This window comes from Crocuta crocuta, unplaced genomic scaffold (genome assembly GCF_008692635.1).
Source record: "Crocuta crocuta isolate KB4526 unplaced genomic scaffold, BGI_CrCroc_1.0 scaffold243, whole genome shotgun sequence".
In the NCBI taxonomy this organism is placed as follows: Eukaryota; Metazoa; Chordata; class Mammalia; order Carnivora; family Hyaenidae; genus Crocuta; species Crocuta crocuta.
Window position 1 is genome coordinate 5,575,717 of NW_027529596.1, and position 27,839 is coordinate 5,603,555.

A 27,839-nucleotide genomic window follows, 5' to 3' on the forward strand; every position below is an offset into this window, starting at 1 on the left:
GGTTTTTCCAAAACGAACAAATCAATATGTCCATGTCTTGCTTTGAAATCCTTACCTGTCTCTCTGCCTCCTCTTGGAGAAGATTTTGGATCCTTCAGCATCACGTGCAGATTCCACATGTCTCTTGCTGTCTTCGGTTTTCCCGTCTCCTCTCCCTTCACTTTATTTCCTTGCCTCACCACCATATGCTCTGCTGTTTTTCTTTCCAGGAGTTTCCATGTGCTTTGCCCCTTCCCTAGAGGAATCCTCTGCTCTGTGCCCTTCCTAACTGATCCTCCCCAGTTCTTCTTGATAACCACCTACTTTCAGAGATGAATTCAGAGCCTCTCCTATGGGCTCCTGTGACTCAATTAGTTGCGAATTCTTGTTGAATTGTCTGTCTCCCCCAGTTTGCCACGAGTCCCCTGCATGTGTGGTCGGGTACCATCGTCACTGCTTGGCACATCCCACTCACATAGAATGTGCTCCACGTGTATCTGTTGAATGAATGACTGTAATACAAGGGGAAGAAGAGAGGCCCTGTGCCATTGGAAAGGTGTGACTAAGATGTGAATTCGCAGGATCAGAACGGTCTGTGTCTGCAAGAGCTCATAGAAGATTTGGGGAGGAAGGTGGCATTTGGAGTGTCGACCGATAACCAGGATTCAGAAATGCAGAGCATGGGGGGAAGGGGTGCTGGTTGGGACCAGCAAGAATAAGCCGTGGAGAGAGGGGACCTTGTGAACTGAGCATTGTGCGTGTGACAGAGAATGGGACCAGTAGCAAAGACCAGCTATTATTCACGCCTGGGAGACTCTTATTTTTGGGCTGTTCAGTGGGAACCTTTAGCCCTGCTGAGCAGTTCTGCTTGCTAAAAATATGGTGACGGGACTTTCTGATAAGGAAGGACAGAGGAAGGCCGAGAGTGCCAGGCAGTATTCCAGGGGCTCTCTAACACAGCCTCTTTCTTCACACTGATAAGTGGCCGCAGAAGTACAGTGTACGGCTGAGGCCGAGTCACGTGTTTTGTCCACAGTGAGCCTTGGCTGGCGTTTTGTCTCGAGGTCCTGCCCTAAATAAAGCATCTGGACGAAGAGCTGAAAGTGGTTCTCGCAGTCCGGCAAGTGCTGTCCTCAGGAAATGCCAGAAAGTGGCTCCGGAGTCAGAGGATTTGGAGTTGAAGTCAGTTTGACCTTTGTGTGCCCTTGAACAATTCTTTTAACCTGGCCAGATTTCAGAGGAGTAAATGATGGGGTTGATCTACTCAAGGAATTGATGGGCTTCAATAGGAATGTTTTCAAGCTTTTAGCTTGAGGCTAGGATCATTCTTACTCCACAGAAAGAGGAGTAGGCTGATTGGGTAGATTTCTTGCACCTGCGCATTCGTAAAGCCGACAGACTTGAATATAAAGCCTGGCTCTCCTTTTTATTCATTAGCTTGAATGCATTTAGGCTAATTCCTGAATTTTCAGAATCTCCCTTTTTTTCAACTGAAAATTAATCCCATATAATTCCTTCTCCAAGGGGATTAAAAGAGAAGCGTGTAGCCCACTGCCTCGTGCTGGAAGTGGATCAGAGGGAGATAGAACAGCTCATCCTAACGCTGAGAACTCTAGTTCGTGCTAGAGCCGCCCCCTTTCCTAGCAGTGAGGAAAGCCTGCAAGGCTTTTAGACTTTCCTTCTCTCTCTTTCGTCTTCTTTCTTTTCTTTTCTTTCTTCTTACTCATTCTCATTAAATTTCGTGTGTGTGGGAAGCTGTAGGAGAGCAGATGTCTTCTACCTAGACAGATTTCGAATCATTCCCCCATGAGCAGTACTTGCTGGGAGTTTGTTTCTTGTCTTCTGTTACGGTCCTTAGCTGCACCGAGCCCCTAGGTTTGTTAGTTCAATGCGCCATTGATCATATTTATTGAGCGCCCCCTGTGGTCTACCCATTTTTTTTCAGTTGGTTCCCTGGATAATAGTCCGTTGCTAGAATCCTTAACTCTTGCACCCGTTGTATAGTGAGCACCGCTTGGTATCATGTTCAGTACACTAGGGACCCCGCCTTTGCGTAGAGATTTCCATCAAGTCGCCCAGCCTGGGTGTCCTTGGTCTCCTGCTTGCCCCTGTCAAAGTTTAAAGGACTTGCCTGATGTCAACGCCCCGGACATCCAGCAGTGTTGCAGCTGTCCATGTTACTTGTGCCTCCGCAACAGATGTGGATGGAGAAGCTCCTGCAGTGTAATGTTGACTTCCAGATGGTGGGCGTGGGGGAAAAGGAGGTGTGACAACAGGAGCAGAGGCCTCAGGAAGTGGGTGACAGGAGGGAGCAGACAGGTAGTGGGCAGAGGGAAGAAGTGATGGGTGGCAGAGGGAGGGGGTCAGATGGAAGGAATGTGATTTGTTACACGCTTGTAATAGAAACTGACTCGGAATTTACAGTTAGCAGGTAAATGTCTGCAGAGCCACCAATGTTAATGTGTTTACCATAAGATACATCTTCACATAAATATGATTTTTAGTAGCTGGATATTAAAGTTTGCTGCTGTGATATGGTTCCAGAGAAGCTAGAATTACATTCATATGGATGTACTATGGATACATAATATGGATACTCATGAACTTGAATTTTCAAATTAAGGCTATAAATCAATCTTATTATTTGTTACACTTAACTTCTTTTGACTTTCAGTTTCGGGTTCAGATTGCAATGTGAATTAGGAAAGTTTGTAGCTGGGTATCAGTAAAAGTAATTTTATGTACAAATTAGATTTTTAGCCAATCTTTTGATGATAAGAAGGACATGTAAACAAACCATACATCAAATACACAATTCCCTACGATCCCCAGAAAAGTTAATTAATACATCTACTATTTAATTAGAAAATAGCTACCAGGGCTCATTATTTCATATGTGTCAACATTAGCTAGTTATATACAATCCTGATCTGTATCACAAAATCTGAGTTATTGATTTCACTTGTTAAAACTGAGTTAACACCTATGTCAGTATACAATGGTAGATTTAAAATATTATTTCAGTTTTGTATGAGTTCTTGTTTAACAAATTAAAAGCTGATAGATATCTCTGTGTGTTTCACTCTCGAGGAAGATAGTATTTCTTCTTCATTTTAAATTGTTTTAATGTTTTTTATTTATTTCTGAGAGAGAGAGTGAGAGAGAGCGAGTGAGCATGAGCAGGGGAGGGTCAGAGAGAGAGGAAGATACAGAATCCAAAACAGGATCCAGGCTCTGAGCTAGTTATCAGCACAGAGCCCAACACGTGGCTTGAACCCATGAACCGTGAGATCATGACCTGAGCTGAAGTCGGACGCTCAACCGACTGAGCCACCCAGGCGCCCCTCTTCTTCATTTTAAAACTACTAATACAAATAAGAAATTAAGAGTCTAGGAAATTTTGACTTACTGGAGCAGAGTAAAATATAATTGCAAAGAAAAACCTGTAAAATGGGTTAACTCTAAGACCTGGAAACCGTTTCTCACCCTGAGAAGAAACACTAAGGACTTGAGATCTGTAGAGTGGACAGTGCCTCAGAAGAGCTGTTTATTCTGATGATCCATTCCTCACACATATGGTGAGGAATAGGCCTTGAGGAACTTGCAGTCTAATGAGGAAACAGACAACTAAAGGCAGTGAGATATGCACAGTGTTGGAGGCGTGCAGACCTTGCAGTGTGATGGAGATACATACAAGTTGTGCGAGCGCACGCCAGAAAGAGAGTTGAGATATGAAATTACCAGTACTTCATGAGCAGCAGATCGTGAGAGTGGATGTCGGCTGCAAACAGCAGACATGGCCTCCCCAGGACTCAATAGCTGAATAGCAGCCCTGAGTGCATGAAGGGCTCCTATTACGTGCTGGGAACAAGGGATCAAAGAAACCTTCCTGGAGGAGCGGGGATAGTGGTTTTTTATACCAAAGTGAAGTTGCAGAAAGCCTCCTCTGTTGGTGTCGGGGGAAGGAGAGTGGGGTGCATTGAATCCCAGTTGCTCTCTCTGAAGGGTCTGCCTCTCCAGCTATCCTGACCAGCCCTTTTGTCCTTCCATGTGAGAGGAGGGTTCAAGACTTTGATATCGATTTTCTTGATATTGCCTCTGAAATTGATTTGTATCTGTCTCTTCCACTAAAGTTTCAACCCCAATTTTGATTTTATCATCTTTCTGTATTTCTCAAAACAAGGGTAGAGACCCAGGAATAAATGGGAAGGAAGTACATATTTGAGTCACGGGGGATGGGTGAGTGGAGGAGGTGGAAAAATGGACGTACCTGATCCACAGAGAAATGACTTGGGAGTGAACCCAGTGGCCACACAGACTATTAATTCAAGATTTTTTTTTCTTACATAGTGTTTTATTAGTCCAAGGTGCACAATATAATGATACATTGCTCAGTGCTCACCAAGATAAGTGTACTCTTAATCCCCTTCACCTATTTCCCCCACCCCCCACCCACCTCCCCTCTGGTGACCACCTGTTTTTTCTCCGTATTTAGGAGTGTGTGTTTTCTTGTCTCTTTTTTCCCTTTGCTTTGTCTCTTAAGTTCTACAAATGAGTGAGATCATATGGTATTTGTCTTTCTTCGACTTACTGCACTTAGCATTACCATCCCTACATCCATCCATGTCATTGCACGCGGCAAGATCTCATTCTTTTTGTTGCACGCGGCAAGATCTCATTCTTTTTGTAAGGTTGAGTAATCAGTGTTCTTAGTATTTATTTTGTCAAGTGACATTATAATTTAGGACTTTTATTTCCTCTTATAGATATTGTCCTTCCTCTTATAGATATTGTCTCTGTCTCAAAATATTGCCCAACTGGAGGTCCAGGTTGAAAAGGTTACAAGAGAGAAGATTTCAGCTATTAATCAACTAGAGGAAATTCAAAACCAGCTTGCTTCCAAAGAAATGGATGTCGCAAAGGTACAAAATGAGATTCTAGTTTATATTTTTTTCTAATGTACAAAACTCAGAAGCATGGAATAGAAAGGTTTTGTTATTTAAGATAGTAAAGGTCCACCTCATGCTCATGAGGCAAATATTTACTTATTACCGGCAAGCCCTTTGATGGGTGCTACAAAGACAAAGATGAATTAGACGCAAATAATGTCCTTGAAGAACTCAAAGTGGCTGAGACAGACTTTTCATTAAGCAGGTTTCATTACTTTAATCATTGAGTGTTTGATAATGCTTGTATTTCTAAGTTAGACAGTTGGGAAAAATATTTGCCAAAGATCGCATTGGTTTGGTCCCCACAAAAATAGCAAAAGACATACATTTACAACACCAAGAGTTGCTTAAAATAAAAAATGCTCCACCTCCCATTCTTTTTCATACCTGATCTCTAAAATCAAGGTTCTCATACTAAGAATCTTATTTTATTGGTCCTTAAATTTATACTTCAAAACATCCCAGTGTCTGCCCTTTGGGCATCACAGCCCTGTGAACCAAGAACTAAAATGTTGAACAGTCTTAACTGGCTACTGTAAGGTACATGTTTATGAAACGCTGGAAGTCCATGTAGATTTCAGTTTGCAGTTGCCTTAAAACTAAGAAACTACGTATGGGCATGCATGATGTAATAAATTAAGTAGATTTATTTTTTTACCAATATGTACACAGATAATTTTGTTTGTAATGTATACCCCTTTCATATTGCATTTTACCTATCAACATATTTTCCTAAATGTTGACACATATGTAATGCCAACGTTTTATAATTTAGTAAATACAATTTTTCTTCATATATAGAAGGAAAAAAAAAGCCCATTTTTTCTTTTTTTCTGCATGAATTTAATTCTCCATTTGCTTTCTAAAATTCAAGCTAGCCAGTGTGGAGGTTTAAAGCTATCGTATTTGCCAGTATCATCAGTGTGTTTGTGTGGAGGGTAGGGGTGGACATAGTGGAGTGGGGATGGGGGGGCGGTGGTTAATCCAGATTTGGGGGGAAAGCTGGGGTGACCGTTCAGTCCATTGTAGGGAAAGAATGTTCTGTTGAAACATGAACAGTCTAGATGCCTCTTCTGTCTTTAGAACTGTCCAAAAAATCATTCAGGCATCAGAGAGGTACCCTGAGGTGGCTTCAACCCTGAGATGAAATCATTCTATTTCAATTTAATTTATTAGTTTCTTTTAGATGAGATTGAAGTGTTACGGATAAACTTAGCAGATGCTAACGTGGTAGTTAATACAGCAAGGGAACTTTAAAAATAAAATTAAGGGATAAAATAATTTAAACATTTTTTAGTGTTTATTTATTTTTGAGAGAGAGAGAAAGAGAGAGAGAGAACATAACTGAGGGAGGGGCAGAGAGATAAGGAGACACAGAATCCAAAGCAGCCTCCAGGCTCTGTCTGAGTTGTCGGCACAGAGCCTGATGCAGGGCTCGAACCCACAAACCCTGAGATCATGACCTGAGCTGAAGTCAGGTGTTTAACCAACTGAGCCACCCAGGCACCCCAAATAATTTTAAATAAAACTAAATATGTAGGCATTTATTATTACAAGATAACTATGTGTTAGTATTGGGTTTGAAATACCATGGCTGTGTAATTATTATTTTCTAGTATCAATTTGGGTTTTTTCATTTCATTCATATGCATACATCAAATAGGTTGGAATCATGAAGAACCAAGAAAGAAAGGAAATGAGGGCCCCTCTAATTTTTTTCCTGTCATTCTTCATTTTACACTTCATTTAGCTTTAAAATTAATGACTTTTATAAATTACTACTGTTTTTGAAATGGGAGGGGTCAGCTCTGACCCATTTAAGGCATTTGAATTTGAATTTCAAATAGAATTTTCAGTAACTGTATTCTTTTTTCTAGTATTTTGAGGATCACTGGGGAGAAACTTATTGACTTTTTCCTCTCTCGTCACTATAACTTTTGGATACAGATTCGTTTATTTTCTAAAGCATTTTTGGTGTGAGCATAGGAGACAGATGCAGGTTTTAATAAGATTCGAATACCTCAGTAATGATCAAACTAATTTCTAAAGTTCCAATTGTCATTTTTGGAGAAATACCAGAAATGAAAAGTTTCAAGCAACTGTAACCATCAGATGATACGTGATTTTTAAAAACCTGTGTTTGTAAATCAGAGACTGGATTAACAGACTCGTGTGTTAATCTCTCTACAGGTTCTCAGTTATCTCAAAGGCTCATAATTTCTTTATTTAGATTTATCTGCTGATTATGTTTACCAAATATATCTACCTGTCTGTATAAGCCCTGGATTGAAAAACAAATTGTATAAGGGATGATACACAACACTTTCAGGATGCTATATGTGTTCATTATTTAATGAAATGTTAAAATCGTTTCACCTAAATGTATATTTTCCTTTTATGTTGAATGCTACAGTTATAAATGCAGAGTGTGCATGATTCCAGTCTGTGACTCTTACCAGTCTTTCTTCATCTAAGTGCATAGCACTGTGCATATGATTGATGTTATCTACAGAGACTGCAGTAAATACTGGGGACCACCGCACACCTAAACACCGATCATATAGCCTGTTGGCAGAGAGAAAAATTTCTTTATAAATTTTTAAAATAAAAGCCAAGCTAGCTAATCAAATCTTTAAAGGAAAGCTTTATTTTATAGAATGTCTATTTCACTGTAATAATTTTAATGAGGATTAACATAGCTTAATATTTTAATTAATGATTTCACCTAGTTAAGATTGAAATGATAATACCTTATGGATAATAGTATGCAATTGAAACTATTATTTCCCACAAAAAATAGTGGGCACATTACTTAAATTTCTTAGTTATACATTCCTTTATCTGTAATCTGAAATTGTTAAACTCAGTAGTACCTGATACTGCTTTCGCATCTTAACAGAATACATTGAATACTCTTAACAGAAAATGCCATTCTTAGAATTCTGAGTTCTAGTGTATTTTATTTACATGACCTCTAGGGGGCACCAAATGATCTAACTGCAGGCATTGCCTGGTAGATTCCAGCAGCTATTGATGTATTTTTTACAATCTAACAGGTGTGTGGGGAAATGCGCTATCAGTTGAATAAAACCAAAATGGAGAAGGATGAGGCAGAGAAGGAGCACAGAGAGTACAGAACAAAAACTAAAAGGGACCTTGAAATGAAAGATCAGGTAAGAGATGGCAAGGGTAACTGCAGCAATTAAAGACCTAATTAAAGACGTAAGTTATTTCATTTCTATTATATTGCTTCTAGCTAATGAAACAATCCAGTATATACTGTTAAAAGAACTTCATTTCTAGTAGCCTAAAATTATCACCTTTCACATGAAATGGTGAGAATACAACCGCATGCATATAAAATCCCAATCTGACAGGTCATAAATATACATTTGGATATGTGTATCTATTACTTACAAAAGTAAAAAAAAAATGTTCTAATGCACAGTTTGAACCTAAAATATACGTACATAAAGTTCTTGAAAGATGCCAACTTGAATCCAATTTTAAGTGAAAAAGTTTAAAATTTGTAAGATGAGATGAGTTGATATGTAAATATGTCAATCAAATTGATTGTTGGCAGAGTGAAACCAGTTTTAACTAAGATAACCATGAATATGTTTGCTCAAGAAGCCTAAATACAGGGAAATTAGAAATGTTAGGGGGAAATGCTACTTACTTCAATCTCAGCTGAACAGATGTTTTATGTTATATCTCTGTTGAGATCATGTAGATACTCTGATTTTAATTGACGACATGGATTAAGTTTTTAGAGAGGCAATTCTAATAGACTCACTTTGGATTTTCTATTTTTATGTGATAGTATAGAACATTGGAGGCTCTCATTCTTTATATTCACCAAAGCAGATTGATAAATCTCTTCCATTAAAATGAGTTCTCAATGTCAACATTTAAAAAAAAATTGCCACAATTTAAAAGTAGGTAGCCCTTAATAATTTTTTTGAAACATATTTCTAGTTCAAAGCATTTTATTGGACTTCCCAGCATATTTTCCCTTTCAACCCTGTCAACTTTCTATGCAGATGACACAGAGACAGTTGGGAAAAGTATTAAAAATGAAAGTGATAATGAAATTTAGTACAGAAAGTTTTTCAAGTCATAGCTGAAATCCCTGGCACTAAAGTTAACATCTGAACAACTAAAATCAGATTCTGCCTTTGTACTACTATACTCAGAGTGTTAGGACTTTTAATTTTCAGAATTTTCATTATTAACATGTACAGATAACGAAACTATTTTATTGCATCCAGTTGGGGGCGTGCCTGATAGTGAAATTGAAAAGCCTCTCTGTCCTTGACTGAAGGACTAAGACTACCAAACAGATGGAACTTTCCTTTCCTTTCCTGATGTATTATGACTTTTTTTTTTAGGGGTATCATCTTGGGAAGCTTACTACCATTATTATATACTTTTGTAATATTATTTTATAGCATCTACCCAATACAACATCTTGGACTAACTGGAAAAAAATAGGAAGAGTGTCTGAGTTATTTAAAATTACAGGTTAATGTTCCAAGGAGAAAAAACACTATAGGAATAATAAGATTAGCATATCATGTGTAAGTGAATACCATGTAGAAGTGTTTGTAATATTTGTCTTTCAGAGCTTATAGGTATTGGCAATTAACAAGCAATGATGTGGAGGCTAAAGTTGCAGGATTTTAAAAGGAGCCATGTTCATTTGTTAACCATTTCCTGCTAAATAGTGAAACATTAGCAGTTTTCTTAATGATTTCCAGTGTTTTTAGATAAAGATGTGCGTTCTCAGGAGGTCAGAGGGTTAGGAATAAAACCTCGGAATGCTTACAAGATGCTTGTGATATGATGTGCTCGTTACCATTTTCTCTTGGACAGAATGTGAGGAAATCTTATAGGTACTCTTTGTAACTATTCTGTATGGAACAGACAGTTTCAGAAAAGAAAGGAGTGGTGTCTCATTCTGAGGATGATCTGGACGAGCAAAGCAGCAATTGTTCTTTGGTCTTTCAGCCATGACCTGACCTTCTGTCCGCAAGACCAAAGAGCCCCTTTGCTTGGCCACCATCTGCACTCAAGAGAGAAATTTACATCCAACTTTTAAAAGCTGGGCATGTGGGGCATTTATCTGAAATACTTTTAATAATACAAAGTGTATTTAACTTTTAGAGTGTTGAACATCACGCCAGTGAGCGTAGCAAGGCCATCTCTAGGTTTACAAACAAAGCATTCCTTCTACTATGGTCATTGTATTCCTATTTTTGTTAATCTGGACTCTTGATACATTTTTAAAGTAGGTGGGAAACTGTGAGATTGGAATGTGGTTAAAAAAAAAAACAAGAGCTTTTTTTGATGTCTACAAAAATAGGGCAAATGGTGGGCCACGAAAATCATTTTCTTTGTGACCCGAACCTTGACTCTGGCATAATTAGAAGGAAGGGTTAGGGGAGTAACAATAGCAATCTCTTCCTCCCACTTTCTCCTTTTCTTCTTTATATTGTGTCAGGAACCCACGGGTAGATTATCCTTCCCATCAACTCCTTTGTATCACGTAAGCAAAGACTGCTGCCGCTAGCCTGAGAAGACGGCTTCTTGTACCCCCCCAAAAAAAATTGGCTTAGAGGAGAAGGAAAAATCTATACCCTGATTTTTATTAGAAATTTTTTGTAGGCAACAGGTACACACACACACACAAACACACACACACTCACACTCTATTATAGGAATTTAAAAACCTACAGAAAAGATGTTAATAGGAACTCCTACATTCCCATCACCTAGGCTCACCATTTTGCCATTCCTATTCCATTGATTTCATGGGATATTTTTTCTCCCCTCTTCCTTCCTCTTCTTTGTTGTCTTTGTCATTGTCTGTTTCTTCGTCTTCTCTCCCGCATTCTCTGCTTCTGTCTCCTTCCCCCACCTCTTCTTTTGCTGAAGTATTTGAGGCAGATCTCAGATATGATGTTACTTCACCCATGAACCCCTCAGTGTGCATCTATGAAGGATTTTTTTTTTCACAACCACCATGTCATCGTCACACAGGACAATACCAACAATAATTCTTTTAATATCTGAGAATGCCCAGCCCATAGTCACACTCCTCTGGCCATCCTAACAATGTCTGTTTTATGGCTGGTTTTTTAGAATCAGACAGGTGCATTTTTGCATGTCAGAATGTTATGGTTTGAGCTTCTTTAACAGGAAATAAAAGGATATCTCAGCAAAATTTCAACTTTCTTTATCCGTTGTTGTCTCATTAAATTTCACACATGTTTTGATTGTGCTCTGAATTTACAAGGTGCCCCAGAATGATGCTGGGTCATCATAAAGAAATATGAATTAATCCTATAGCCAACTATCTGATGGAAAATGGCTACCATGCCACAACCCCAATCGCCATAGCTTGAAATGAGCCCTGTAGAGTCTGAAAGCCAAAATTCATAATTAATTGCAGAATCTTACATTTAAGGTTCAGGAATGCAACTGGAAGCCCGTTACAAAGGTTACGGCCGATGCAGAAGTAGAATTTTCTTTGTCACCTTCCATTCTGGTAGGTGGATCTCTGAAGGTGATTCTTCAGAGCTCAAAGGTTTGATCAGGACATAGTGTAAGAGGAAGATGCAGGAATTTCAAATGCAGGGAAAAAAGTGATGTTTTAAAGCTATTAAAATATAAAAATTTTCCTTTCTTTTATAGCCTTTCTCTCTCCCTCTGTCCCTTTTTCTCTCTCGCGTGCGCGCCCAGTTATGGTGTTTTTTATTTGCCGTTTAACTTCCGATGACGACCTCTAGTGCAGGGCTACTCATGGGGAGACCTACCTGGTAGCTGGATCAGGGCGAGCAGGCTCAACAGTGAGGCCACTGGGTGTCGTCTGAGTCAGGGATGTGGCCGTGCCTGCGTCCTGCCGTGCGATGTCAGGGGTACAGGGGTCCACACGCTCAGCCCCACCTTCCCCGGATGCACATCTGGGCTCCTGTCAGAGGCAGGGGACGACAGCATACACGACCCCACCTGCACCCCACCCCCATGACCTGGCTCCACCCCAGACACAGGGCAGACCTCCACCCTGCCCGGGCCAGAAGAGGGACCACAGGGGAATAAGTCCCTGGTACCATCTCGGGGCTGCTGTGAGGCAGTGGAGGGACAGGACGGCGGCCCCGAGCAGCGGTGCCACGGTCCCATCAGACTTCTCTGACAAAACTCAAGTGCTGGTAGACAGTCATGGAGAAGGTCAAGATGTCGACCGCAGAGCACTAGACGGCGGGCTTCTAAACACGGGGCCGCGTCTGCCCGCACCCATCGCAGGCCCGTGGTGCGGCCCAGGCAGTGGGGAGCGGCAGGGAGAGACGCGGCGAGCTGCTGCACGTGGGTGCGCGCTCACTTACCCATGCACACGTGCGGGAGTGCTAACATGCCCGGGCGCCCGAACCCGTAGTGGGCGGCTCAGGAGCCAAATCGGGCCTGCTGCCTGCTTTGACAAATAGTCGTTTCAGAGCGCAGCCGCATCCATTCGTCTGCTCTTGTCTGCCTTGCTGACAGACAACTCAGCTTCCCGGTAGAGCGGACCCGTAGCCCGCAGAAAATGAAGCATTTAGTCTCTGAGCCCTTATAGACAGAGTCTGCCAGCCCCTGCCCTGTGTGTAGAGACAGAGCCGTAGGTCTTCGGGTTCTTGTGCTTTACTAAACTGTGGGGCTTGGGTTTGAAGACTGATCAGGCCCCGATGATAACTTAGTGGTTGTAGAGCATTTCACAGTGCTGTGTGTGGCCTCACCCTGGCCTCTTCCTCATCTCCCGGCCTTGCCAGGTGAGAGTGTGACTGCTTATAGTGTCCTATAGTGTCGTTATCTTATTGGTGGCACATGGCATAGTAACGGCTTAGTCGAGAGTATAAAAAGTACAATTTCTCTTAGGTTGGTGCAGTTTTTTTCAGATAAGACTTTTTTTTTTTAAACCAGCATTGCATAAGTTATAACTTTGGAGTTGTGGCCACAATGGAGCAAGAAGCAGTGAAGTTCAAAATCACTGGAGTGGAGTAATGAAAGCAAATATTTTAGGGCGGGGCACATATAGAAAATTAGATCAGAAAGTTTTGGCAGGAAAACTTAGGGCAAAAAAAGAATTTGAAATGCTGTCTACAGCAGTACGATTCAGCACTTCAGTGCTGACATTACCCTGGACTATATCAATGGAGGACTTATTTCTGAAGTACAATTGCCTTAATTAGATTGTCGGAAGAGGTGCATCTGTTCTGTATGACTTTGTGTAAAGATGAGAGGAAGCCTTGAAAGTCCTGAAAGGAGGTCCTACTGAAAGCCAGAGAAATAAAGGCAATAAAGAAAAGTTGAAGAATTGGAGCTTTTTACTTCAAGAAGTCTGAAACTTTGCTACCTTCAAGGTCTTGACAGAGTCATTCAAGGAGAAAGCTAAGCACCTGCTTAAATGCCTTGATCCTCAATATGGAAAGAATAAGAGGAAAGCGATTTAATCACAGCAACTGGAAATCACAAGAGCCTGAAATAAGAACTCTCTGACAGTAAGAAGATTGCAGTAGATTGCAGCAACAGGCCATGGAGCTTTCTTCCCTGAAATTGCTAGTTTCAAACAATAACAGCAAAATGCTGGAAACCCAGCGAATGGACCCCCGAGGTCCACTGTCTTCTGTTGGACTGTGGGAGCATCCTCAGAAAATTCCATTTCTGTCTGTTAAAGTGGCTAGTAGTGGTATTTGTCTTTCCTACTTGTGATTTAGCACCTACAGATTAGAGCAAAATCCTCCTCAGCTCTGTTCTCTGCTTTGTGTCTGTAATGCCATGTACTCTCGTCAGAAGGCTTTGGGGGAGTACACTGAGATAATGGGTAGCTTCTGGAGAGCTAGACTTGAGAGACTTTCCAACTACCACCTGCAGTCTCACTTCTGCCTCTGAAAGCCGACTGGGAGAGGGGCCACTTGGGCATGCCGTTAGCACATGTAATCACTCGGGCCTGGTGATGACAGAGCTGCTCTCCAGTGTTCTTCACACCCTCTTCCAGCGCTGGAGGCTTAGCGCATCCCTCTCCCTGCTCCACACTCAGGCGACAGCCGCCTGGGAGGGCCTGGCCTACCCAGGCCGGTGCACGAGGCGCTGTGGGGGTGATCGCTGGAAGACCCAGGTCCTGCCCTGAGGGAGTTTATATTCTAGTCGAGGAGACGGGGCACACATTGGAACATGCCTACAAAATCTTTGCAAAGCAGCCTACCGACAAGTGCAAATTAATGTAGTGTGAACTTCATGCTGGCTGCAGCCCATGCGAGGCAGAATCTGGTTCCATGTGTGTGATGCAATAAAGCTTTTTTTTTTTTTCTAGCATCTTCCCTAAGTACGCCCTAAAGCATTGTTCAGATAGATTTGTGTTCTTATCACAGCCTAACCAAGAATTGTGAGAAAATTCTTCAGCCCGGCGTATGTCTAATAAATCAGCCTCTTGTTCTTGTGCCATGCGATGCTTGAATGGGACAAATGGGATCATGTAAATAAAAATAAAATTCGTTTCATAAAAGATTATTGAACTTCTGCTTTTTCTGAAACACCATGCAAGGTTAATTTCTTCACTTTAAACCATGATTATGTTGGTAATGTCACAAAATTAGCAGTAAAAAAGTAAGTTTCTTTTTTCTTTTTCTTTTTTTTTCTTTTTTTCTTTTTCTTTTTCTTTGCACAGAGGAACAGTTTCCAAATCAATCCAGTGAATAATACCAAGTTGGGGCATTCAGCATTTGGTAACTTTGTTAATGATTTGGGCAATACTTGTTTATCCCATTCGTGAAAACTCTGTGGAAATTCATACGCTCACAAAAGAATCATTTGATTCTCCAAGAGAGATAGATGGTCATGCTATTCACTCTAATGATGTATATTTTTAAAAATCAAATGTGTAAACAGAAACAATATATCTGAAGATAGCAATGTAGGGCTGTTTAGACATAAGGGTACAAAGAGAACAGAAAACAAGCCTGTTTATAAAGCATATGCCTTGTGGGGTGAACATTTAGAAATACATGTCTTTGGACAGGAATATAAAACTATTAAGTGAACTCAAGGAATTTATGGTATATTTTCAGTTTCACTGAATGATATGTATTTTGGCGCTTAAAAAAACTTTCTGCATGCTTCTTTTGACTTTAAAGGTTGAACCCACAGACCAACCTGCCACTCTTAAAGCCCATGGTCTCAGGTACCAAGTCTGTAATAGGGGTGGATACTTGTTGGCCAGCGGTGTTTTGTGTGGCCAGATGGGCCAGTAAGCTGGGAAGCACTAGACATAGGACAGCTACATGTGCTTTTTATTTTTTATTTTACAGTCCAGAAATATTATACTGATACCCAGTATAAATATTACTAATTACTACAGATGTATGACTTTTAAAACAATATTTATTGTATGAACATAAGTACAATCACAGAAGCCAATAATTCCATCACCCAATATAGCAAATTGTTTTCATTTTTCTGTTTTACCTTCTACTTTTGTCCATATGCATATATGGTATTTGCAAGTAGCAAACATACTACTTGTTAGAATTTTGGTTTTTGCTTATTTCAGTTGATATCTCCAGCATTTTTATGTGTCGCTTCCTATTCTTCATAGTAATCACTTCACTATGGCCATGTATGTGTACTTTCAAAGGAAAGAATAATAAGTCAGGTTTGGAGGCACTTGAGTGGCTCAGTCAGTTAACTGTCCAACTTTGGCTCAGGTCATGATCTCGCAGTCTGTGAGTTCAAGCCCCGCATTGGGCTCTGTGCTGACAGCTCAAAGCCTGGAGCCTGCTTCAGATTCTCTCTCTCTCTCTCTCTCTCTCTCTCTCCTGCTCATGCTCTATCTCTTTCTTTCTCTCAAAAATAAACAGACATTAAAAAAAACTTTAAAAAAGTCAGATTTGAATAGAACAGACACTGTTACAAATTTAGAACTTTTTGCCCTAAACTTCACTTGTTGCTTTAATTCAGCAACCATATATTGCATGCACTGTGCCGGCCTAGAGCGCACTTCTATTTTTCTGTTCTTAAAGAAGGGAAGATGTAAGGCAGGTATGCAAATAAATATATGTCAGAGAGGTCCTAATGACTATAATTAGGAAACCACACAGGAGTGTGGGGATTTAGAAGGAGAGAAGGCATCCTTGAAGGACTGGTAGGACATTGCCCAGCATAGATGAGAGAGGAAGGCATTTTGGTTGGAAGGTTCAGTATGGCAGCTTGCACAAAGGAATGGGAATGGGGTGGGGGGCCAGGGTGGGGTGGGGTGGGCTGTGGAAAAGGAAGATGCATTCAAGGAACATATGACTTCATAACATGCTTGCATAACTGACCTTGATGTCTCCAGTGCCATGTCTCTGCTATAAAAGATTGCCCCTAAGAAGATGTGAATAAACACTTTCCCAAAGAAGACATCCAGATGGCCAACAGACACAGGAAACAATGCTTAACATCACTCATCATCAGGGAAGCATCACTCATGATCACAAAGCAAAACCACACTGAGATACCACCTCACGCCAGTCAGAGTGGCTCAAATGAACAAATCAGGAGACTATAAATGTTGGCAAGGATGTGGAGAAACCGGCACCCTCCTGCACTGTTGGTGGGAATGTAAACTGGTGCAGCCCCTCTGGAAAACAGTGTGGAGGTTCCTCAAAAAATTAACAATAGAACTCCCCTATGACCCAGCAATAGCACTGCTAGGAATTTATCCAAAGGATACAGGAGCACTGATTCATAGGGGCGCTTGTACCCCCAATGTCTATAGCAGCACTCTCAACAATAGTCAAAACATGGAAAGAGCCTAAATGTCCATCAACTGACGAATGGATAAAGAAGATGTGGTTTATGTATACAATGGAATACTACATGACAATGAGAAAGAATGAAATCTGGCCATTTGCAGCAATGTGAGTGGAACTGAAGTGTATTATGCTAAGTGAAATAAGTCAACCAGAGAAAGACAGTTGTCATATGTTTTCACTCTTATGTGGATCTTGAGAAACTTAACAGAAGACCATGGGGGAGGGTAAGGGGAAAAAATAGTTACAGAGAAGGAAGGAGGCAAACCATAAGAGACTGTTAAACACAGAGAACAAACTGAGGGTTGATGGAGGGGAGCGGGAGGGAGAGGGAAAGTGGGTGATGGGCATTGAGGAGGACACTTGTTGGGATGAGTACTGGGTGTTGTATGTAAGCCAACTTGACAATAAATTATATTAAAAATAAATAAATCACTAGCCAATGGGATGCATACAGTTTAAGATGTTATAGAAAATGCCTTTCATTTAAAGGTCCAGATATACACACTTCTGTCCTCAGTTTAATAATACAACTGTTCAGATATAACAATATAAAAATGATTTACCATCAAAAGAAAAAAGATTGCCCTTAGAAAATGGACTTCTTTCTGTAAGGTTCAGAATCCCAGCGCAGTTCCCTATTGTATAAAATACTGCACGCCCTATGGTCTGGCACAGGAGTCATATTATCTTTGAGGAACGTTTGCATTGGTTTTTCATTCCTTTGTAGTGTTTTCTATGTCATGGAATAATTTCAAGATTTTCAAATTTCAGATAACATACAATAAAATGTCATTTTATAAATAATGTTAGAATCAAGTAGGATCAGTTTTTTAGAAATAAAGAAATCACAGGTTCCTTAATGATTTGTAGAAGACAATCTCCATGACTAATGGCGGAAGGTGAAATACAGGGTACAGGGTTCTACTTGACCTTTGGACTCTGAGTCTTGACTTGTTGGCTAACTTCTTGGGCAAACCTCCCAGAGCTTCACCTTCTTTCCCAATGAAGTGAGAAGCTCAGAGATGTGATAGCTAAGGTTTTCTCTAGCTCAGAATTCCATATTTCCAGAAACATGGGAGGTATTTCTCTGCCCCTCTTAATTATGAATTAAATATGAATAATATCAATATAAAGCTCATGAAGTCCCCAGTGTCATTTCAAATTTTCCAGTTATTCAGCTGATCTGATAAAAATGAAACTTTACTGTCACCAATTTTAGATCATATTTTTTCATTATGATTAATAATAGGACAATAAAATGTCTAGCCTTTTAAACAGTTGAATTTAATTACAAGACAGACTTTAATTTGCAATCAGGATTCAAGCCCCACTCCGCATTAAGAATGAAGTTCTATTGGATACGTTTCAGACAACAGCAAATTGTGCAAGGAAGTATTTTAGAGGAGTAGCCGGCTTTCCTGACACCCGTGGAATATCCTCAGCCAGGGTTCCCGTGTGAACCCTCCATTCCCGGGATGACAGGGGTGTATTCCTGTCAGAGAATTCTGATCCTAACCACCTGGCACTCTAACAAAATGCAGTCAGGGAATGAAATGGGTGGTAGTTCTGGACCTAGATGACCTAGAATATGATCATGTTCAATTTCTGTATTTTGATTTTTTTAAATCATCAGAACGGAAAAAAATTTTTTTTTAAATTCTCTTAGAAATTTCAGTATCCCTGGAATATTTCCCGGGCCCTCATTGGAGTCTGCCCCAGGCAGGGGTTGTAGATATAACCCTGCAGATTCTAGATGTAACTGGCTGTAACTTGCAAGGTGTCTAGATTTTCCCATTATTCTTGTTAACAGATTGTCAAAGTAATTTAACCCTTTTTGGTGTTAACATCCATAGTTAAGTGGATCAGTTACAATAACATTTAGTTTTTAGGGAAAAGACAAGAAAGCAGCAGGGTCCTTATTTCTGGCCTGCCTCTGCCTTCCTAGTGAGGAATGGGAAATTGTTCTTTGTATTACTCCTCTCTACTTACAACCGAAGTTCTGATACCATTCCATCTCTGTCTCTGTCTCTCTCCATGGTACTAAACCACGCCCCTGATAGCATCAGCCTGGCTTTGGAAATCATGAGTCAAGCTGTGGTTGAAAGTCAAGTTGTGATTGAAGAGCAGGAGGGTGCTCCTGTTTTCTTAGAGTGGCAGCTAGGGGAAAAAGAGAAGTAAACACTTCTGGGGACACCTTAAGAAGATGGACTAGAAAGAACTGTTCCGCTTGAAAGATTGTCTCTTCGTTGCAATCTTTTGGACACTTCCTTCACTTGCTCAGAATTTTATGCATAGAAATCTGAATTCACTTGTACTGAGAGATCACTGTCATATCCTCATTTGAATTAGAAACTGTAGGGTATCCTGTTCAAGGTGCCTCTCCACTAAAGTTTTTATAATCATAGAATAATAGGGCCAGTCAGTGCTTCTTTCCTAATTTACTGACGATCCACTCTCTGTATAGTGATTGAAGTCATATAAGTGTTTGTATAACAAGAACCAGATATGTTTTAATCAAAAGGTGCAGTTAAGACAATGGATCAAATATCTATGTATGTCTATATTTTAAAATCTATGTGTAGATATTGATCTTTGTATGTATCTTGCTAACATGTCATACAAGAAGTATGACTAGCTGATGGTTTTCCTTGAGCAGAGCCTAAAGTTTTAAGTCTCTAAATGCTGAATTGAGGATACCTTAGACTTACCTTATCAGCTGGAAGAGAAGGGAGGGCCCTAGAGTTGTCTCAGTTATAAAACAGTAAGAGAGGGGCACCTGGGGCCTCAGTTGGTTAAGCGTCCGACTTCAGCCTAGGTCATGACCTCACCGTTCCCGAGTTCAAGCCCCACTTGGGGCTCTATGCTGACAGCTTGGAGCCTGGAGCCTGGAGCCTGTTTTGCATTCTGTGTCTCCCTCTCTCTCTGCCCGTCCCCCACTCACACTCTTTCTCTTTCTCTATCAAAAATGAAGAAACATTAAAATAATAATAAAAAAAAACAAGTAGAGAAAAGAAGAGTACAGGAAAAGGGAGGAAAAAGGAGGATAAAATGAGAAAGATTTCAGAGAGCATTCTATAGGCATTTACAGCAGGAGTAACTGGACTTTCCATTAGACTCTAACTCAGAAAAGGCAAATATGACCACAGATGCATCCAGTATATTCCATCAGCACTTTCAGGAGGGATCCATAATAATAGATTTTTTTAAAACTAGAATTGCTATTATAACCTCCTTCTCTGCACTTCCTCTCCCCTAAACCATTACTGGTTGTTGAGAGTAATTCCATATAGCTTGGCGTTTTTCAAAAGATGCTTTTTGTTCACATAGCTATAAAATTGATGGAGGGGAGTTTTTTCATTAGCCTCCCTTGCTTCATTGGCCACGTATGAAAAACCAGAGCTGGGAGGCCTCAGGTCATAAGGAGCAATGGCTTCATGGACACTGAGAGCCAGAAAGTGTTTAATGACTTAATCTGTCCCCTTCACGTTGTAGAGGATTAGACTGCAAGGGGGCAGAGAAAGATTACCTCACGTTTATGCCCTACTTTGTTTAATATTACCAATAAACTATTATATGTCGCTCACAGATAGGCAGTGAGGTTGCAGTAGGATACGTTTAAATAAACTATGTCTATTGCTCATGCAACTCTTCTGGGCTGGTGAGAAGGAAATATGACAAGATGGGGGCTCAGTGCAAGGGGTGGCATACTGTGGCGGGAGAGGGTTCAAAACGATTCTGCTCAATAGCCAATTCTCCACGTGGATGATAAGAAAATTCAATGGGGGGAAAGAACAGTTTTTCAACAAATGGTGCTGGGCAGCCTGGATAGCCACATGTCAAAGAATGAACTTGGGCCACTACCTTGTACCATATTCCCCATATTAACTCAAACTGAAGACCTAAATGTAAGAGCTAAACTTCGAAAACTCTTGGAAGAAAACATAGGCCTAAATCTCTGTGACCTTGGACCAGACAGTCGTTTCTTCGATATTATGCCAAAAGGATTAAGCAACAAAAGACAAAGAATCGATAAATCAGGCATCATCCAAATTGGAAACTTTTGTGCTTCAAAGGACGTCATCAAGAAAGTGGAAAGGCAACCCCCACAAAGAGAGAACATATTTACAAATCATCTAGTGGGTAAGAGACTTGTAAAGACTTATATAAAGCATGCATACAACTTAATAAAAAGACAGCCCAATTTAAAAACAGGCAAAGAACCTTAATAGATGTTTCTCCAAAGAAGAGAGACAAATGGCAGAAAAAGTTTGTGCAGAGCTGCTCATCATCATAAGCTGTGAGAGAAATGCGAATCCAAATCAAGATGGGATACTACTTCCCACCTACTAGAACGGCTGTAACCAGAAAGACAGACACTAACAAGTATTGGCAAAGATGTGGAGAAATCGGAGCCTCGTGCGTTGCTACCAGGATTGTAAAGTAGTGCAGCTGCTCTGGGAAAAAGTCTGCAGTTTCTCCAAAGGTTCAACATAGAGTTACCATACAACTCAGCATTTCCACTACTACGTGTCTACCCAAGAGAAATGAAACATGTCTCCACACAGCTGTGTTCCTGAATGTTCATTGCTGCATTATTCATGATAGCCCCAAATGGCAACAACTCCAGTGTTCATCAACCAGTGATGTGATCAAATCTATTTCTATATGCTGGCAGTAAAAATGAAAGAAGTACTGATACATTCTATAACATGGTTGAATCTTGAAAAAAAGCATGCTAAGTGAAAGAAGCCTGTCACAAAAGACAACTTACTGTTGTCTAATCCATAGAGACAGAAAGATTAGTAGTCGCTTGGGGCTGAGTGGGGTTGAGGGCAAATGGGGACTCCTGCTTAATGAGTATGGGGTTTCTTTTGGGGGTAAAAGAGTGTTCTAAAATTGACCGATGTGATGGTTGCACAATTCTGTGAATACACTAAAACATTTCAGTTGCACACTTAAATGAGAGAACTGTATGTGACTTATGTCAATAGTGCTATTACTTAAAAAAATACTCTTACCATAGGGGCGCCTGGGTGGCTCAGTTGCTTAAGCATCTGACTCTTGGCTTTGGCTCAGGGCATGATCTCACAACTCAAGTTCAAGCCCCGCATCAGGTTCTGCACTGGCTATGTGGAACCTGCTTGGGATTCTCTCTCTCTCTCTCTCTCTCTCTCTCTCTCTCTTTCTCTCTCTCTTTCTCTCAAGTTCAAGCCCCGCATCAGGTTCTGGCTATGTGGAACCTGCTTGGGATTCTCTCTCTCTCTCTCTCTCTCTCTCTCTCTCTCTGTGTGTGTGTGTGTGTGTCCCATCCCCAATCATTCTCTATCTGTCTCTCTCTCAAAAATAAATAAACATTAAAAATAATAGTTCTACCATAAACATCATATTTCAGCCTAGTCTGGAGAGGAGCTAGAGTAGGAACAGAAGCCATTCAGGTAAAAGGGACAGAATAAGCAGAGACACTGTTCCATATATATACCCAGAGGACAAAAGGAGACTCCAGAGATGAGGACGGAAGACTGAGTCGCAGAAAACTGAAGTTCCTTGCTAGAAATAGACATAAACCACCAACGTCAGAGTCTGTATCTTATTCTGCGTCCCCAGTACCCAGCACAGAGAAGCCTTACCACAAGTTTTATCTGTTGGTTGCCTGAGCGAGTAAATGAGTGCACAGGCGAGCTGAAGAATGAACTTTAAATACTCAGGCATAAATACTTAGGCGTAATAACGCCTAACTAGACGACAGCTCTTCTAACTCCTAGTACACCTTTGTTGTGCTAGAGCAGAAAAAGGGTTAGAATCCAGATGAAAGGAACTTCCTTTATAGTAACATTTCCATTTTAGCAGTTCATTAACTTGTTTAAAATGTTTGATCAGTCTTTTTGTGTTTTGCCACTCTGGTAAGTGTGTCATGGTATCTCACTGTGGTTTTACTTTGCATTTCCCTACTGATTAATAATATTGACCGTCTTCTTGGGTGCTTGCTTGCCATCCATATACTTCCATCAGTCACCACGACTCCTGCAAGTTCAAGATACGATTGTCTTCACTGGTGTTACTGCAATCGTATCCTGACTCACTTCCCTTCCTCCATTTCTCCCCAGTTAGTCCCTTCGCAGCCAGAGGGACCCTGTGAAAACCTGTATCAGATCTTGTCACTCTTCTGATTAAAACCACCCAGTGGTTCCCTATCTCAGTCATGGTGATCATTACAATGATCTACAAGGTGAAGGTGCTGCACAGTCTGACCTCCTTTTACCTCTACATCCTCATCTCCTACTTTTCTCCCCCATCTCTGTGCTCTAGCTACATTGGCTCCCTTGATGTTCCTCCTACGCTCCCCCCCACACCTCTCCCCCATCACTCTGCTCTGGCTACACTGGCTTCCTTGATATTCCTCAAACACATCAGATACATTCCCTCTTCAGGGCCTTGGTACTTGCTGTTCCCTTTGTCTGAACACTGTTCCCCAGGATAGCCTCATGGATCACCAGCCTAGCTCTGATATCTCCTCTGTGAGCCCTTCTCTGACCACCTTATTGTAAATTGTACCCTGTTCCCCCAGGACTCTCTCTTCCCCTTTCTGTTTTATTTTACTCCCCGTATCACTTATTTTATTATCTGCCCTTCCCCCAACACCACCACAATATTGGTTCCACGAAGGCATATCCCTCTCCATCCGTACTCAACATTTACCAAAGCACAGTGTGAGTTGAATTGCATCGTTGAGATGTCTTCTCATTTGCATTTAGAAACACAAATCCAAACTCCTAACTTCGAGGCCCAGTGTAATCTGGTCACTACCTGTCTTTCTACCCTTCCCCTGCTCTTCCTGTCTCCATTCTCTAGAGCCTCAGTGGGTTTCCTTTAGCTTCTCAGACATGTCAGGGCCTCTGGACAAACCTTCACCTTATCTGTTCTGCACTCTTCCGGTGCTTAACCAACTCTTTCTAAGTCCCACTTGCCTGTCTTCACCCCATTAGTCTCTCTTGGTATCTGGTTTATTTCTTCTATGGAACTTATTGTAATTTTTCATTATTATCTTATTTTTTTACTTAAAAATCTGTTCCTGCTATTGGAATATATGTTATTTGAGGTCAGAGACTCTTACTGTCTTATTCCCTTTTGGGTTCCCATGCTCCAGTGTCTACCATGCAGTGAAGGCCCCAGTAACTGGATGGATGAGTGGGTAGAGAGGTAGCCAAGAAATTAGGCCCTGAAAGTAGCTGCCTTAAATCAAATTCTCCCTTCACTACATACTACCTGGTGGACTTGGGCAAGTTCCTTAAGATGGCCAAACCCCAGTTTTCTGATCTGTGAAATGAGGACAGATAACAGTTACCACTCTACAGGGTTTTATAAAAACTGGAGATAATCTATGTAAACCCCTTAGCACAGTACATGACATATAATAACTGATCTATATGTGTTAATATATTAGTATATATTGGTATATGTTAGTATATTTTTACTAATGTCTTGATGACTGTTATTCACATTCTCTGCCCGTATCTGTTACTCCTGACTGTGCTCTATTTTATCTAGCTGGTTTTGAGTTGTGATCATGATATTTTTGGTATGACCTGACCAATCATATGAGCTTACAGTAATCTAGCTTCGGAGGCAGGTACCGTTTTACGTTATGTGTTTATCAAATATGTCTCACTGTGAGCTCTTCTTGAGCTTAAGTTCAGCTAAAACCCTAAACGGTGCATGTCTACTGCCCTATGTTGGGCAGTAAATTCAGCTGTTTGTTTGTCTGAAAGCTGATTGTTTTAATTCGGACCTATCATGTCAGCTGGCTTGAACCTCTTTGGATCTGGATGTTTTTGACATCTCAGAGTAATGAATCGGTCCTCTCTGATTTGTGTCACAGACAGATTTGACCAGCACATCACCGGTGTCCTCCATAAAGTCAGTGTTTTAAACAGGTCAGCAGGAATGGCAGAGCAGGATCCCGTGACTTGTGGCTGGAGACCTCTCTAGAGCTGGATACTTTCATTCTGTCTTCCATCTGGTTTCTTAAGCTGTTGTGTTTATTTCCTTGTCTGAGCACCAGGCCATTTTCCTTCTTGAAAACAATTTTAGTCATATCAACACACACTAACTTTTGTACCTACTACGTACAAGTAGTGTGCGTGGGCCCCACTGAACCATATGACAGATTAGATTGATGGCAAATAATGAAGAAATTAGGCGTAGATGGCTAAGAAATCAAAGTGCCTTTGTAAATAGGGAGCAGATTTGTAGTTGGCAGGATTTAAACCTGTGTTGGGAAGCTCCCAGTGGAAGGGGACGGGCCTGCCTGAAATTCCAATTTCTTCATCTAAGTAATCTGGGTAAATAGACTAAATTGGAAATTTGAGGAATTAGACTGTAGAATCCTGAGATTTCTTCTATTCATTCTATTGACCTTTCAAATGTATGTTTATATATGTATATCAAATCATTATGCTGTACACCTAAAAGTACAGTTTAAAAATTTTTTTTAATGTTTATTTATTTTTGAGAGAGAGAGTGAGAAAGAGAGAGAGCAGGGGAGGGGCAGAGAGAGAGGGAGACAAAGAATCTGAAGCAGGCTCCAGCTCCAAAGCTGTCAGCACAGAGCCTGATGCAGGGCTCAAACTCAGGAACTGCCAGATCATGACCTGAGCCGAAGTAGGATGTTTAATTGACCGAGCCACTCAGGAGTCCCTAAAAGTACAATTAACCCTTGAACATCACGGATTTGAACTTCTAGGGCCCCCCTTACATGTGGGCATTTTTCGTAAATATAGTACAGTACTGTACATGTATTTTATTTTCCTTATGATTTTCCCAATAACATTTTCTTTTTTTTTTTAATATTTATTTATTTCTAAGAGACAGAGCATGAGCAGGGGAGGGCAGAGAGAGAGGGAGACACAGAATCTGAAGCAGCTCCAGGCTCTGAGCTGTCAGCCTAGAGCCCAATGTGGGGCTCGAACTCATGAACCGCGAGATCATGACCTCAGCTGCAGTCGGCTGCTTAACTGAGTGAGCCACCCAGGCGCCCCCCCCCCCATAACATTTTCTTTTCTCTCACTTACCTTATTGTAAGGGTACAGCATACAATACATAGAACTTACAAAATACATGTTAGTCAACTATTTATGTTATTGGTAAGACTTTTTGTCAGCAGCAGACTTTTAATAGTGAAGTTTTGGGGAAGTTCTGTGCGGATTTTCAAGTTTGTCGGGGACCAGCACTCCTAACTCTGACATTGTTCAGGGTCAACAGTAATACAGTGTTACATGTCAGTTTTATCTCAGTGACAAAAAGTGATCGTACTCATCATTACCATATGTTTGTCTGTTCTATGCCTACTTCGTTTTTCTTTATGAAAATGAGTGAAGGGAAGAATTATGTAACGTTTCTAATCATCACAGCATATACATTCAGTACTTTATATGAAAGTGTCTTCTAAACTATGAAAAGCTGTATATATACATAGAGCTGTTATGATTGAATAGATGTTCAGTAAATTGAATAGATGAATTTACTCCTTTGTATGTGGATGGCGTTAATGTAAAAGAATCATACCCAAAATATTTATTAACTAAAGCATCTATTTTACATTGGAAGCTTCTTGCCAAATTAGTTAGAAAATATAGGTTATTTTTGAGTTGAAGTGAAGTACAATAAATTCTTAGGTTCCCCAAATAGAATTTTACAGAAATATTTATATAACTCACAGCTAAAGTGAATTTTCTAAAAACTCCCCATAAGGTGAGATCACGTACGCCATGTCTCAGTACAGAAGGATTTTTTTTTTTCAATCAGTTATGTCTCTAAAAATAAACGTAGTTTTGTTGTTAAAATTTGCTGTTTCCTCTTCACATAAGAACGTCTCATTAATTTTGGTGAAAACCGTCCAACAAGATAAGGTTAAATTGTCCACTTTTCCAGTGGAAGAGAACCCACTTTGTGCCACGAGCAGAGTAGCAGCTAAGAGGTGAGTTGAAGACAGACGTGCTAGCTCAGTGGTCAGAGGATTTTGAATCCAAACATAGGTGGCTCAGGGAAGAGGTTTGGATGTTTTATGTGTGCTTTTAGTGGTACCTTACCTCTCTTACTCTCTTGGGAGTTTTCTATCTAGAGCATTGACATTGACGTTCTCTGTCATCAGCGCACCAAAGAGTAAGAGAGAGTGGGTAGGTAGAAAAAAGGGGTGACCTCTTGGAGATCCAGTATATTTGCATGGGGCAGAAGAGGGGCCATATTCCGTTGTCTATTGTGTTAAGTGGTCTAGACTCCTTGGATGGGGTTTCCTTTTCTCGGTCATTTGAAACCGATTTTGTGAAAAACTCAACTATGATTTCCTGTAAGGTAAAATCATTCGGTTTCGAGCGAAAGACTAGGAGATCTTGAGTAGGTCTAAATGTTTGAGCTTTTCTTGGTTTGAGAGAAAGGAAATGTCTTATTTTGGCCCCAGCACCTATACTAAACAGTAATATTGATAAAAATAAAATCCAGTAAGATATACTTTTTAATTAAGAAATGATACATATATATATATATATGGTCTTATGAAACGATTAAAAAGAGGGCTCTGAGTCTTAAATTTGTTCTGATTGTCAGAGATGGACAGAATTTAACTAATAGGAGACTACACAGAGCACAAAGAAAAACTTCTTGTTGAATAACAGTTGTCAGAGAAGAAACAGATGATGTGTTTTCTTTACTGACTTAAAAAATTAATTATTGCCAATAGAAGCTTGTTTATGCTCGTTAACTGACTTAGCCTTGTGGTGTGGCATTATTCCACATTTAGATGGAAATGGGTTTCGGTGGAGAGTCCAAAGACTGGGTTCTGGTCCGGCTGAGTGAACTTCAGTGGGATCTCTGGTCCCACTGGCCCCCAGTGTCCCCATTTGTAAAGGGAGGGGTACATAAAGAGGATAACTAGGCATCTTCTATTTCTCACTGTACCTTTTTTTTTTCTTTTAATTTAAAGGCCTGTATTTTTATTAAACAATGTCTTGAAGTAAACAGGGAAGTTAACATTCAGATGTTTCAGGACCCTCCTGAATGATTTAGGGTCATTTTGGTAGGAGCAGATGTTAGG

At 40.5% G+C, this 27,839-nt stretch overlaps 1 protein-coding gene across 10 annotated transcripts in view; it reads left to right on the top strand.

Moving 5' to 3' along the window:
* SDCCAG8 (SHH signaling and ciliogenesis regulator SDCCAG8) overlaps positions 1–27,839 on the top strand; it is a 250,681-nt gene that overhangs the window by 79,571 nt on the left and 143,271 nt on the right. For all 10 annotated transcript variants that reach the window (XR_013334574.1, XM_077761821.1, XM_077761815.1 and 7 more), the window contains 2 exons: positions 4,767–4,901; positions 7,985–8,101. Coding sequence is in view for 9 of the 10 variants with exons in the window: in XM_077761821.1 (XP_077617947.1) it covers positions 4,767–4,901; positions 7,985–8,101 (252 nt within the window). In the remaining variant the exon portion in view is untranslated. The remainder of the gene's footprint in view (positions 1–4,766; positions 4,902–7,984; positions 8,102–27,839) is intronic.